The sequence below is a fragment of the Neophocaena asiaeorientalis genome, unplaced genomic scaffold (assembly GCF_003031525.2).
Source record: "Neophocaena asiaeorientalis asiaeorientalis breed wild unplaced genomic scaffold, Neophocaena_asiaeorientalis_V1.1 scaffold889, whole genome shotgun sequence".
Lineage (NCBI taxonomy): Eukaryota > Metazoa > Chordata > Mammalia > Artiodactyla > Phocoenidae > Neophocaena > Neophocaena asiaeorientalis.
This window is the reverse complement of record NW_020171798.1, coordinates 976953-991344: the sequence shown is the minus strand read 5'-3', so window position 1 is coordinate 991344 and position 14392 is coordinate 976953. Positions and strand designations below refer to the sequence as shown.

The 14392-nt window shown below is 44.9% G+C and overlaps 1 protein-coding gene across 1 annotated transcript in view; it reads right to left on the bottom strand.

Annotated features, from left to right (window-relative positions):
- FRMD4A (FERM domain containing 4A) overlaps positions 1 to 14392 on the bottom strand; it is a 316648-nt gene that overhangs the window by 103746 nt on the left and 198510 nt on the right. Inside the window, 2 exon segments of the mRNA XM_024738008.1 lie at positions 2127 to 2149; positions 3045 to 3101. Coding sequence (XP_024593776.1) covers positions 2127 to 2149; positions 3045 to 3101 — 80 coding nt within the window.

Below are 14392 nucleotides of genomic sequence, written 5' to 3'. Positions count from 1 at the left end.
GTTTCTCTGCAGCCAACAAGCTGGGATTCCACAAGCTCCTGAGGGGACCATGAGTTACTGGAGGCCAGGCCTGCCCTTCCTCCCCACAGACCATCCCTGTAGCCCCACGTTCCCAGGATCTGCGGGGCCAGATGACGCTGTTCTCAGCTCACATTCCATCCTGTCAGGGGACTCTCAAAAATAAATAATATTTACAGCAGAGTTCAGAGCCCGTGAAAGAAAAGGCAGGGAAAAGTATCTTCAGAGTAAGTAGACCGGACGATGGAATCCACTGGATCTGTGGTTATCAAACCATTTTTTCATGGGACTTTAGAGTCTTTTGTAAATAGATATGAACCTGCACTTACCAAGAGCCTCAAGTCCAATACCAAATGAAAGGCATAAAAAACTAACAAAGAAAAAACAGAACAAAGTATAGTTTCTAGATCCTGAAAATGTTGCACTCAATCCATTCGGTCAACAGTTATTGGCCACCTACAAGGTCTCCTGCTAAGGCTATAAATAAACCTTCATCGCCCCTCCCAGAAAAAGGACTACCTCTGTTTCATAGCAAGAACTTGGGAAACCTAAATAAAAGGGGCCTGGCGGTCTCCTTCTACAAATAATCAAACTGAGCTGAAGGGACTATATTTTAGGATCAGGGGTCAGCCCACTACAACCCACTGGCCAACCCTGCTTGTTTTTATGTGGCCTGTGAGCTAAGCATGGTTGGGAAAAAAATCTTAAGAAAAAAGTTTTAAACGGTTGGGGAAAAAAAAAAATCAAAAGAAGAAGAATATTTTGTGGTACACGAAAATGTATATGATATTCAAATTTCTGAATTTATAAATAAAGTTTTATTGGAATACCGACATACTCATTTGCTTACCTACTGTCTCTGGCTGCTTTTGCACTTAGAAAGGGAGGGGTGAGTAGTTGCAACAGAGACTGGGTGGCCTGCAAAACCCAAGTATTTACTGTCTGGTTCTTTACAGAAAGTGTTTGCTGACCCTTGTTTTAGATTGTCAAAGAATTTTTTTGGTTTTGCTGAGATATCTGAGTGAGAAAATATACCTCTGCCTTTGCTAGAAAGCCTTAGAAATGCATGGCGAGCAGAGAGAAGGCAGCTAAGACCTGAAAAACCAGTCAGCATGAAGTTGAGAAGCTGGACAAGTAGAGGGAGACCACCAGGTGAAGTCGTTTAGGCGGCATTTACAGATCAGATCCCCCAAAGCAGGAGAAAACACCCAAGTTCCTTCACTGAGCAGAGGTATAACCTGCATTTCTTTTTCATACCAAGTTTGCTAATTTCCTAATGATGGGCCAGGATCCCACGCCCTGATGCTGTTCTTGTACATGTGGTTGAGTCTTCATATCTCTAGACCTTGATTCTAAAGAATGAGCTACACTGGACTTGCCTCAGGGCAGTTCAATAAAACACAATCCCACGAATGATGTCTGTCTTTGAGCAGACAGTCCTGTTGGTGGATGGTTACAACCCCTACTCTGTCTCCAGTAATGATCAGGAGAGACTGGCACTTCAGCCCTACTGGTCAATGGGCCACGCTTAATGAAATGAATGACGAAGTTGAAGTTTGTGGATCTACAGGGTTATTAAAGCAGGGCACATTTTTCCCCGTGGTTAAGTCTGTTTATGTTCTCTCCCTAACGTAACATCTGGAAAAGGAAAGACAGTAGAAGTGGGATATTTATATTGTAACACTTTCACGAAAGACGTCTTCCTGCGGGCTAGGATTTTGTACCTTCAGGGTTGGAACTAAAACAGAGGAAAAAAAAGATGTTTGCGTCCACGGGGTTATCTCTATCACTATAGTTCATACCACAGTGATAATTCAGGGCTCCACGAAGACACCTGGGCGACCTGACACACCTCAATACAACGGCCATGTGTGACAGTGGGTTCTAACCTCAGCCTCTTAGTAACTTTCGTTTGGTGCAGAATATCCTCCTATTAGTGGGCTTTCTCTGCCTGATGTGTCTATTTCCATTGACAAGTTGGGAACTGGATTTCAACATTAAGATATAATATTAATAAATTGCCCTCCTACGAAGAAAAGACAGAATAGTTTCTTTTAATAGAGATGCAACAGAATACATTTTTAAGCCAAAAACTCTCGTAAACTCACCTAGAAAAGTCTCCCTTTGCCTCCTGTAGAAGAAGAAAGTTTAACATCAGTGACACATTCTGATCCCACGTTACAGATTTTAAAATACATTGTAACGAAGTCCTCTACTGAATCAGTCCAACTGACTGCTGTTTCGTCCTATGAGCTATAGTAATATAATTAAGGAAGGACACGTGTATTTACCACTTGAATATGAGACAATTAAACTTCAGAAAGTTATATACAAAGAAAGTGATTCATAATGACAAAGGGAAAGTTTCCATTGCTAAGCCCTGATCTAACTTTTTCCAGTTTAAAGATTCTGAACCTGGCCGTCTGTCTGGATAGCACTATCTATGTGTCCATGTCTTGTGTTATTTGTTGTTTTATCCTGTATTGTGGGCTTTTGGAGGCAGGGACCATGGAATCTGTAATGCATTAGCATAACGCCTGGAACATAGTAGTTGCTCACTAAATCCTGCTGAAGGAATAAATTAATGACATCATTTTAGCTCATCTTGCCACTGTTTCTAATACTCAGTAGGCCTCTTTTTCACATAAGCTAAGGATCTTTTCCTTGTCTTTCATGACACTGATTCTCCTGGCAATTAATTCCTGCTTTTTACTTTGCTTTCTCCAGTGACCTAAAGAAAAAGGGGTCACTGGATGGTCTCAGTTTCCCCCAATCTCAGGTTATACATACAATTTTCCTTTGCAGAGAAATACAGTCTTAACATTTTGGAGAAGAACAGAGAATAGAGAAGACTCTATTTGCTGCCATGGTGTAGTTTCCCCAGTAGCTCTTTCCTGCTTGTGGCTAAAAATAACTTAGAAGTCAAAGAGCTAGTGGATATAGCAACTGCCATGCATGGTAAGTCTTATTCCTCTTTCTTCTGTGTATGGCCCTGGCATACAAAGACAAAGGGGGAGACGACTTACCTGTAAAATATACGAGGCTAATTCAAACACCACTTCACTGTCAACATCAATCAGCTCCTGAAAGGAAAACCAAGGAAGATAAGTTTGGTCCTTTAATGATGATTTCTTTATGATCTCTCCCCAAAGAGGATGGGTATTTCTTTTCTAAGGTGTTCCCTAAAATCTCAAGCACTCATAGAATATCTTCTCTGAATTACTTGGAGCCTGGCTCCCTGACATGCTTTTTACAGCTCTTACAATGAATCCAGTGGTCCTGGGTCTACACAGTTGCCTCCAGGGCTTCATCTTTGTCTTCATGAGAAATTAAGGGATGGGCCAGTCCCCGGCTTTTTACAAATCTGTCAACCTGATTAATCAGAGTAAGGTTACTTGATAACCACATGCATTTTTCTTTCTAAACTCTACTTGGGAACCAGGAATAAGGCTTTACTGAAGAAAAGGTTACAGTGGGATTGTGACTCTTTTAAAATTAAATAAAATGAAAAATAGAATTCCCCAGTTGCACTAGCCACATCTCTTTCACGTACTCAATACTTCGAGGTAGCTGTTGGCTACCATGATGTCAGAGCACATGCAGGGCACTTCGCTCATTGTAGAAAGTTCTACTGGTCCGCACTGTTAGAGAATCCAAGTTTAAAAATCCTCTGTTCTACAGATTGCCAACAAACACATGAAAGAATGCTCAACATCATTAATCATTAGAGAAATGCAAATCAAAACTACAATGAGATATCATCTCACACCTGTCAGAATGGTCATCATCAAAAAAATCTAGAAACAATAAATGCTGGAGAGGGTGTGGAGAAAAGGGAATTCTCTTGCACTGTTGGTGGGAATGTAAATTGGTACAGCCACACTGGAGAACAGTATGAAGGTTCCTTAAAAAACTACAAATAGAACTACCATATGACCCAGCAATCCCACTACTGGGCATATACCCTGAGAAAACCATAATTCAAAAAGAGACATGTACCAAAATGTTCACTGCAGCTCTATTTACAATAGCCAGGACATGGAAGCAACCTAAGTGTCCATCAACAGATGAATGGATAAAGAAGATGTGGCACATATATACAATGGAATATTACTCAGCCATGAAAAGAAACTAAATTGAGTTATTTGTAGTGAGGTGGATGGACCTAGAGTCTGTCATACAGAGTGAAGTAAGTCAGAAAGAGAAAAACAAATACCATATGCTAACACATATATATGGAATCTAAGAAAAAAAATGTCATGAAGAACCTAGGGGTAAGACAGGAATAAAGACACAGACCTACTAGAGAATGGACTTGAGGATATGGGGAGGGGGAAGGGTAAGCTGTGACAAAGTAAGAGAGTGGCATGGACATATATACACTACCAAACGTAAAATAGATAGCTAGTGGGAAGCAGCCGCATAGCACAGGGAGATCAGCTCGGTGCTCTGTGACCACCTAGAGGGGTGGGATAGGGAGGGTGGGAGGGAGGGAGACGCAAGAGGGAAGAGATATGGGAACATATGTATATGTATAACTGATTCACTTTGTTATAAAGCAGAAACTAGCACACCATTGTAAAGCAATTATACTCCAATAGAGATGTTAAAAAGCAAAACAAAACAAAACTCTGTTCTCTAGTTCTTCCCCCAAATATTTAATCGTGCTCTATGGACATGGTCTTAAAAGGACATAAGCCTCTCTTAGGTTTTTAAAGAAATCCTATGTATATATATTTCAAAATGTATATAGTCCATATCTCCTTGTATCTAACAGCTTGACTGAGGTATAATAGATACAGAAAGAAACTGCACGCTTAGTATATATAATGTGTTACTTCAGACATATGCAAACACCTGTGATACCATCACCACGTTCAAGGTAATAAACACCCGTCACCTCCAAAAGTTTCCTTGTGTCACTCTGTGTGTTCTTCTCGGGGGGAGGTAAGAACACTTAATATGAGATCTACCCTCCTGGGATCTTCCCGGACCGGGGCACGAACCCATGCCCCCGGCATCGGCAGGCGGACTCTCAACCACTGCGCCACCAGGGAAGCCCCTAACAAGATTTTAAGTGTACAACACTGTATTTGATATACAGTTCTGATCTTAGAGACAAAGGAAAACCTGGAGTCCACCAGCACGCAAGAATAATAACCAAATTAACTGACGTTGTACTTCTGCTATCAAGTACAAGTAGAAATGCCTACCTTTCTTTTCTCTCCTTAATACCCCTAGATGCTACAGTGAGTGACTGGAGCACAAAAAACTAACCCTAGCACCGACTTAGACCTCAGCTAGCCCAGCCACCCGCTTTCATTGAGAACAGAAACCAAAAACCATCAAGGGACTCCCCCAGAGTCACAAGGCTTTAGTGGCTGTGATGGGGCTGGGAAGCACCCCCAAGGTCTTGTCCAGCATCTGACCTTCTGGAGGGCATGCTCTCCCCCAAATCAATCAGGTCACAGTCTCAGCCAACATGGTCTCAGGACCACATGTAGCATCAAAGTTAGCTAAAACAAGGGTTACTTTTTTTTCGAAGTATAAACCAAACTCTGATTCACAGATTTTCTAATTATTTTTGTGTGCTCCAGAAGTGGTCCCTGTGATTCAAGACAATGCATTGAAGCAAGCCTGTGTATTTTGAGGGAAGGATATCCTGCAGGCTCTTTCGAGCTTAGGAATTTCAAATATGGATAATAATGTTTGCTACCGAACCACCTTGGAGCGTGGGCTAAGAGAACTAACGAGAGACATGGAAGGATGGGGGACAGCAATTCTTTATGTTTAACCGGCTGAAGGAGCTTTACGGACACTGTAATTGATACAGACTGTCAGTGCTGGAGTGTGGAGGAATGCTTGGATTTGCAGTCCTGGGATTACCAGGTCCCATCAGAATGTAAATCATTTAACAGTGGACAAATGATTTAACAGAAACACCGTACAGGGTTTCCACAGTGGATCACTTCTACTCGCACTGTGTGCCTTTCCATTCCCACCAGTCGACTTCCTGAAAGTCGCTGGTGTGTACTTGTCAGCGTACTCCGTCAAACATTTACGCGAGGTTGCAGGCAACGGTCAATGGTGGCTAATACTTAACATCCCAGGAGAGGCCAACTCAAAGCCAACCATGGGGAACAACCCTGTTAAGTGCGAACATTGTTTTTAGTTCATTACTTGACTCACCTGCTAAAGGGAAACTCTATATCTTTGGGAAAGAGGGCAGGAGTGGGGAAGGCGGAGGGCGGTCGTTTTCTATTTGATTTGATTTTACACAGTCCATTCTGCAGTTCCAGGAGAGACTGTGAGACGCTAATCGCATGACAGCATTAACTGTAATGTATGTACCATTATTCAGAATCAAGCTACCAAAGATGCCCATCTAAACATCGAACCTGATTTATACGAGTTCTCTCTCACTGACCATATGTGTCCTCAGGGTAAGTGGGAACTAGTGCCTCTAACTGGGGTGAATTTCCACTTTCTCTGACCTTGACCATCTCCCAGTGAAGATATTAAAAACAATGAGAGCCAGAACATGACCGGTAAGAGGGAAAAGGATTGAAGAATGAGGTGGCCTAGACGTCCCCACTCTTGCAAAATGTGACGGGAAAGAGAGCTGCGGTATTCCTTCTCACCGTTTCCATTTAGTATTTATTGAGTTCAAGAATCGTGGCATCATCTGTCCTCAGAGGAATCAGTACAGAGTCTAAATCGTGTGTATAAGACCCAACCCAGGAACAGGGATGGGGGTGGGGAAAGAGATGCTCTCTAATGGCGAAGAACATGCTTTCCTACCTCGCAGCTGCTGCCTGATTCCCTGATGTCTCCTGTTTATAATACCTTCCCCCGTTTATACCTCATCCTCCCAGGTGATTTTATCCCCTGCGATGGAACAGAGCTCTAGATTTCCTGCCCACACCACACACCTCCCGTTGTACCTCAAACCCTGAGAGCTGAGTCCCCGTGGGGAGAAGTGGACAGATGTTTCCAGGGATCCGCCTACCATATAACATTCCAAAGATCACTGCACCTTTTTCTCATCTGGCTTCTCTCAAATGCAGAGGTGGCTCTTTTCAAGTGTTTCTGCTCAAGCAGAGCAAATAAACTGAACACGATCACGAAGAGTTCGTGCAAAAATCCCACACTTTCCTGGGGCAATGGGTTTTCCCCCGACCGAGGAGGAAATGCAGAAAGATGGGGATCAGAAGGCCCTTCAAGGAAGATGTACGGGTGTTTCTCACCGGCATCACCCACAGGCTGGACGGGGGACACTCCTCTGTGCCCCCAGTGCTCTGAGAGCCATTTGAGGAGGGGTGTCGGCAGGGTTGTCTGCTGAGCTGGAGTCTTCCTTGGGAATCTAGGGTGGTCTGGTGGGCATGGAGTCATTTCCTCCTGAGACTCACTGGTAACAGGGGGATGCTGATGGGAGGGTCAGTGATGTCACGGAGGTCACGTGTCCTTTGGACATCTGTCTTACTTACTACTGAATCACGTGTGCCACTTTCTGTGATCTTTTGCCACGTGGTATGGACAGACAAAACGTGACTCTCTGCAGGGTGTGCGTGTGTGTGTGTGTTTGTGTTCAGACAGGGCTGTGGAGGATGGCATTCTGCACTGTTCTACAAGTTGCCGAATGAGGAGGCCTGAGGTCATCTATCAGCAGCCTCATGGTTAACAATATGCTCAAAAAGGTTTCCATTCTGAGGGTCTCTGAGTGTTCCAAAGAGAGAGCCCCATGAGAATCCCCAAGTGACAGGTGTAAGGACGGTCTCCAAAAGTCCTGAGAGCTGGAGGAACTCGTCACGACCCCCTCGCTCCAAGGGCCCTGGTGGTGATTTTCAGACTCAACAGAGAATCTTAATGAAAAGCCTTCCTCCTTGGTCAGAAATGAGAGAAATTCCAGCTTTCATGGAAGATTCGTGAGAGCTTTATGACAGAAAAGATGATGAGCAACCACATGGTAGGTTGAAAAGATTTCAATGAGAATGACCTTTGCCAAGTCCAAGCAGAACGACCTGCAGGGCTGCCCCATGGTTTTTCCGGTAAATCCTCACCCACTGTAACCATCTTTCTTTGTACCCGCAAAACGCCCGAAGAGGATGGTTTCTTGCCATCTCTTTAAGACTATTTCTCCTCTGGGGCACTGAATAAATACATCCCTGGACCTCTCTGAGTTTCATCTTCCTCGTCAGTAGAATGGGGAGAACAATTTCTTTTCCAATTATTGTATTGCGTCTGGTGAGGCGGAAATGTAGAGGTGATTGGGAAACTCTGAGACTCACTACAAACATCGGGTCTGCATTATTTATTTTCACTTACTGGCATTTCTGAATCATCTGAACTCCACAATTTTGTCTGTTCTTCAGTATTTTTTTAGCATTTATTGGAGGCTTATTTTTACATTTTATTTTATTTTTTAAAAAACTTTTTATTGGACTATAGTGGATTTACAATGTTGTGTTAACTTCTGCTGTACAGAACAGTTATACATATACATATATCCACTCTTTTTTAGAGTCTTTTCCCATATAGGCCATTACAGAGTATTGAATAGAGTTCCCTGTGCTATACAGTAGGTCCTTGTTGCTTATCTATTTTATATATAGTGGTGTGTATATGTCAATCCCAATCTCCCAACTTATCCCTCTCCCCTTTTTTGCCCCCCAGTAACAATAAGTTTCTTTTCTACGTATGTGACTTTATTTCTGTTTTGTAAATAAGTTCGTTTGTATCATTATTTTAGATTCCACGGATAAGTGATAGCATATGGTATTCGTCTTTGTCTGACTTACTTCACTTAGTATGAAAATCTCTAGGTCCATCCATGTTGCTGCACATGGCATTATTTCATTCTTTTTTATGGCTGAGTAATATTCCATTGTATACATGTACCACATCTTCTTTATCCATTTATCTGTCGATGGACATTTAGGTTGCTTCCATGTCTTGGCTATTGTAAATAGTGCTGCAGGGGCTTCCCTGGTGGCGCAGTGGTTGAGAGTCCGCCTGCCGATGCAGGGGACACGGGTTTGTGCCCCGGTCCGGGAGGATCCCACATGCCACGGAGCGGTAAAAGGGGGGGGCCCCGGGTCCCCAAAAAAAAAAAAAAAAAAAAAAAAAAAAATAGTGCTGCAATGAACATAGGGGTGCATGTATCTTTTTTTTTTTTGGCTGCGTTGGGTCTTCGCTGCTGTACGCAGGCTCTCTCTAGTTGCGGCAAGCGGGGGCTACTCTTCGTTGCAGTGCACAGACTTCTCATTGCGGTGGCTTCTCTTGTTGCGGAGCACGGGCTCTAGGTGCACAGGCTGTAGTAGTTGTGGCTCGGGGGCTCTAGAGCGCAGGCTCAGTAGTTGTGGCTCACAGGCTTAGTTGCTCCACCGCATGTGGGATCTTCCCAGACCAGGGCTCGAACCCGTGTCCCCTGCACTGGCAGGCGTATTCCTAACCACTGTGCCACCAGGGAAGTCCATGTAACTTCTTTTTTTTTTGTGGTACGTGGGTCTCTCACTGCTGTGGCCTCTCCTGTTGCAGAGCACAGGCTCCGGACGCGCAGGCTCAGCGGCCATGGCTCACGGGCCCAGCCGCTCCGCGGCATGTGGGATCTTCCCAGACCGGGGCATGAACCCATGCCCCCCGCATTGGCAGGCGGACTCTCAACCACTGCGCCACCAGGGAAGCCCCCATGTATCTTTTTAAAAAAGAGTTTTCTCTGGATATATGCCCAGGAGTGGGATTGCTGGATCATACGGTAGTTCTACTTTTGGTTTTTTAAGGAACCTCCATACTGTTCTCCATAATGGCTGTTGGACTCTCTAGTAAGACTTACTTTTTAAGGAGGTGGGCAGCATTGTTTGTCTACATGTGTGCGTGTATCTGTCACCACGTATATCATCCCAGTGGGTCCTGACACCCACATTCAGCCTCGTTGAGCCCACGTGACGCCCTGTCTCACTGCACAACCTACAGTGGCTACGGGAAGGCGCCCCCAGGCCATCAGGGGCTGACAAGCGGGATAAGACTGATGAGAGCACAATTCCTCGCTGAGCCCTCTGCCAGTTTTTCATCAGTCAAGTCCCTGTTTGTCTGGGGCACTCTCTCACTCGGTGGCCCGGGTATTTCTCCCACTGTCCACTCTGCATACAGTCCATTTCACGATCCTGAGGGATCTCTCCTGTAGAGGTCACGGGCACAGCCCAGATGATGGGTCTGCGTACGTTTATTTCTAGAGAGTTGAAGATGGAAGTCCCTCTCTGTCCTCCTTCCCTTCCTCTCTCTGTCACGCGAGCGCATACACCAACCTGGCAATCCTCCATCTAAGAGATAACGACCAGGATTCTGTGAGTCTGAGACAAATGTTTATGTTGGTTCCTTTGTCCTGTGGGACTTGATTCTGGGCTTTTGTTTCTCTCATCTTCAGATGAGATATCCTCTGCTCATTAGCAAATCTCTTGGAAGATCTTGGATAAAGGTTGCTTATTTTAGTTTCAGCAAGAGTGATGGTATTTAGACCAAAGTAGCAAACTTGGCCCAGGCACGACTGTTTGAACTTCAATCATATGTGACGCTCTTAGTTCAACGGGGACATCTAGGCACAGAAGGCTGGACCAGACCCCCCAGCGCACAGAAAGGAGGAATTTTAAGTTTGTTTTTCTGACATGATCTGCTCTCAGTGGGTACACGTAGGCTCCAAACTTGGTAATTCCCTAGGAAATATGCAAATCCTTTCTCCCTGGGATTGGAAACGAAGCCATTAAAAACAATTTACTGAGCATTGACTATGCGCCTTGTTTAGTGAGAGGTCAGTGGAAGGTGATCATCAAAATTCACTCAGAAAAATGCTGGTGCCAACTTCTCCTCCAACCCAGGAGACACACTTCTGTGCGTCTTCAGATGGTGACCACGGGCCCTGCTTCTTCGGTTATCATTTCAGACAAGATAAATTTTGAGATCAAGCATTTAAATGTGATGGACGTATATAAAGAGTGGATGGTCAACCCCTTCCGTTCAAACATGAGATCCATAACAGGGCAGCTAGTTATTTTGACCAGTTCCCTCACTTCACCCAACTTAAATCATCTAAGGATCAAATTGCTCCTCTGAGGAACTGAATAGCAGTGGAAGGTCCTTCAGTGTAGGGGCCTCTTTTCTTTCATTCATTCATTTATGGCTGCATTGGGTCTTTGTGGCTGTGCGCGGGCTTTCCCTAGTTGCGGCGCTACTCTTCGTTGTGGTGCGCGGGCTTCTCATTGCGGTGGCTTCTCTTGTTGCGGAGCACGGGCTCTAGGCGTGGGGGCTTCGGTAGTTGTGGTGCGTGGGCTTAGTTGCTCTGCGGCATGTGGGACTGTCCCGGACCAGGGCTCAAACCCGTGTCCGCTGCATTGGCAGGTGGATTCTTAACCACTGAGCCACCAGGGAAGTTCCGGGAGCCTCTTTTCTTATCTCTCGGAAGGTATGCCTCTGAAGATGATAGGAAGCTGGATTTCAGAATTCTTTATTTCCCTTATAACTTTAAGATCTATCATCTAAGGGAATCCTTCTTTTTAAAAATTAAAAAAACCATTTTGACATTTTATGACCTAGCACATGTTGTCTGCAGAGCTTCTGAAAATTATTGCGGTGACTAATTTTGACAGCAAGCTCACTTTGCCAGTGGAGAACTCCGAGCAGGCAGGATTCAATCCTGAAGGTGGTGGAAGTGCTGAGATTAGAGTCCACGTCCACCCCAGCACTCCCTCTAGTGTCACAAGTCCACTGCCCCCCACGGGGCTGACTGATGGGCCTTCTCCAGTTGACAGAGGAAGCCACATCCCAAGAGAGAGACGACCAGATGGAAAACTTGGCAGGAGAGCTCTGCTTTCCTGGGTCGCTTCCTAGGAAGCACACATCATCCTAGGCTCACTTCCCATGGGAGTCTTCCTCGGAACTAGACACACATTTCTCAATGAATTTCGTCCATCCCTTGGTCATAAGTTTCCTTTCCATCACCCCCTGTCCCCTGAATGAGTCGAAACACAACAGAAATGCTGGTGAAGGAAGTGGCCACGTTGGGTGTCGATGATCTCTCTCTTTTTTTTTTTTGCGGTACGTGGGCCCCTCACCGCTGTGGCCTCTCCCGTTGCGGAGCACAGGCTCCGGACGTGCAGGCTCAGCGGCCATGGCTCACGGGCCCAGCCGCTCCGTGGCATGTGGGATCCTCCCGGACTGGGGCACGAACCCGCATCCCCTGCATGGGCAGGCGGACTCTCAACCCCTGCGCCACCAGGGAAGCCCCGACGACCCCTTTTGACACGTCTTCCTGCTCCACTGAAAGGAGACGAGTAGAGCTCCGCTCGTTCCTGACCAGATTCTAACTTTCTGCATCTTGGACAGATTATGACTGTAATTTCCTGCTCTTTTGGTAGAAAATAGGGGGATTGTAAAGTAAGGAGAAGTGAGAGAGAAATCCACTGCAGTTCTGCTTTCTGTCTGCTGGTGAAGAGTGGAAAGTGAGAGCTGGCATTCATGGTTTGGGGAAAATGACAAAACAAATGAACAGAGCAAAACACCTTTCCTCGCTTTTGTGCTGTTGAAGAGACCAGAGGTCTGCTCTCTGGAGAAGATGATGCGTAGGAAGCTAGGATGAAGCAGACCGAGAGCTCAGGGATTCAAAAGGGGGCCTACACCCCAATGGAGGTCACTCCATCCCCAAGACCCTGAAGCGGGAGGAGACATCCCAGGAGGGAAGTATGACATTACATCCTCTGGAGACAATGAAGAGCCACAAGAAAAGACACCAAGCACTGATACTTAGGGTTCCCACTGAAAGAAACAGCTTGCCACTGGGACACTCCACAGGCACAGCCACAGAGGACCATCCCCACCTGGGCACTTGGAGCTTTTGAGTGCCTCACTCTTAAATATGGATGGAAAGCCTCCTACATGAAAGACAGAGACCAAAATAAATAAACAGAAAAAGAAAAAAAAGAACTGGAAAGAAACACAAAGGAAACAGAACGTGCATGATACTTAATATTATTGGAGTGATAAGAGGATATTAGGCTCAAAGACAACAATAGGATTACATGTATATAAAGAAAAATCAGATAATATGAAGGAAGTCTGGGAAATTCAAAACATGATGGCAAAGGTTAAAAAATCAATAGAGGAGATTAAAGATAATACTGAGGAAATCTTCTAGAAAGTAGAACAAAATGACAAAGATGGAAAATAGGAGAAACCAGGTATCAAAGCAGGAGGCTGTGCACGGCATCAGATTAACAGGAGCTCCAGAAGGAGAGCACAGAGGAAACAGAGAGACATCACTAAAGAAACGATACGAAAAACCTCCCAGAACTGAAGAATACGAATGTCCAGACTAAAAGTGCCCGCTGAATACGCAACATAGTGGGCTTACAAAGACCTACTTTAGGGCACACCATCCTGCAGCTTCAGATGAAGAGGAATAAAGAAGAAATCCTAAGAGATCCCGTGGGTGGCCATGGAGGTGGGGGGAGTCCACATACAGCGTATGGACTGCAGACTTCACCAGAGCAAGCAACTCTCAAAGACTCTGAGGTAGCACCTTTGATATTCCGAGAGAAGTCATTCTGTATTTCCACATCCAGTCAAACCATTAACCAGATATAAAAGTAGAGCAAAGACTTTTGCAGATATGCAAGGACCCAAACATTTTACTTCTCATATACGCTTTCTCTGGGTTACTGCAGGATGTTCTCCAGTGAAACAATGTTGTAAAACAAAACACAGGAAGACTCGGGATCCAGGAAGCAGAGCATCCAGTCCAGAGCTGGGGTGAAGGGAAGACGGGACAGGAAAGGGGCATCTTGGGCTGAGGGCTATGAATGAGGCCATGTCCAGACAGGAACAGAAGGACAGAGGACTCTAAAAGGAAGGTGCCTGGAAAAACAACAAAGGCAGCAGCAACAAAACCCAAGCTAAAGAGAGGAATGGATGAATTATCTGATGTATATGCAAATTAACGTCGGTAGACATTTGGGAATCTGTAGCTTCTGGAAAAAAAAATGGTGGGTACATAGAAACTAAAACAAGTAACAGCAAGGCAATTATTATGACCTTTCGGTAAAATAACTGGTTGTCTAAAAAAGGAATCACAACCTTACGATGCTACTTGGATTAGTCATAATAATGTAATGCTGATGGGTATGGCTTTTGCCCAGAACTGTGCTATCACCATACTGGGAAAATGGGAAAAGGAAAGTGTGGGTGGTTGCATAGGAGACCTTAATCCTCACCTACCTTACGAAGAATTCAGTACATGAAAGATGGATAAATCAAGGAATAACACCCTGTGCCCATTATTTACAAACAGAGAGAGGCAAATACCAGAAGAAACAGCTAAAATTGCTGG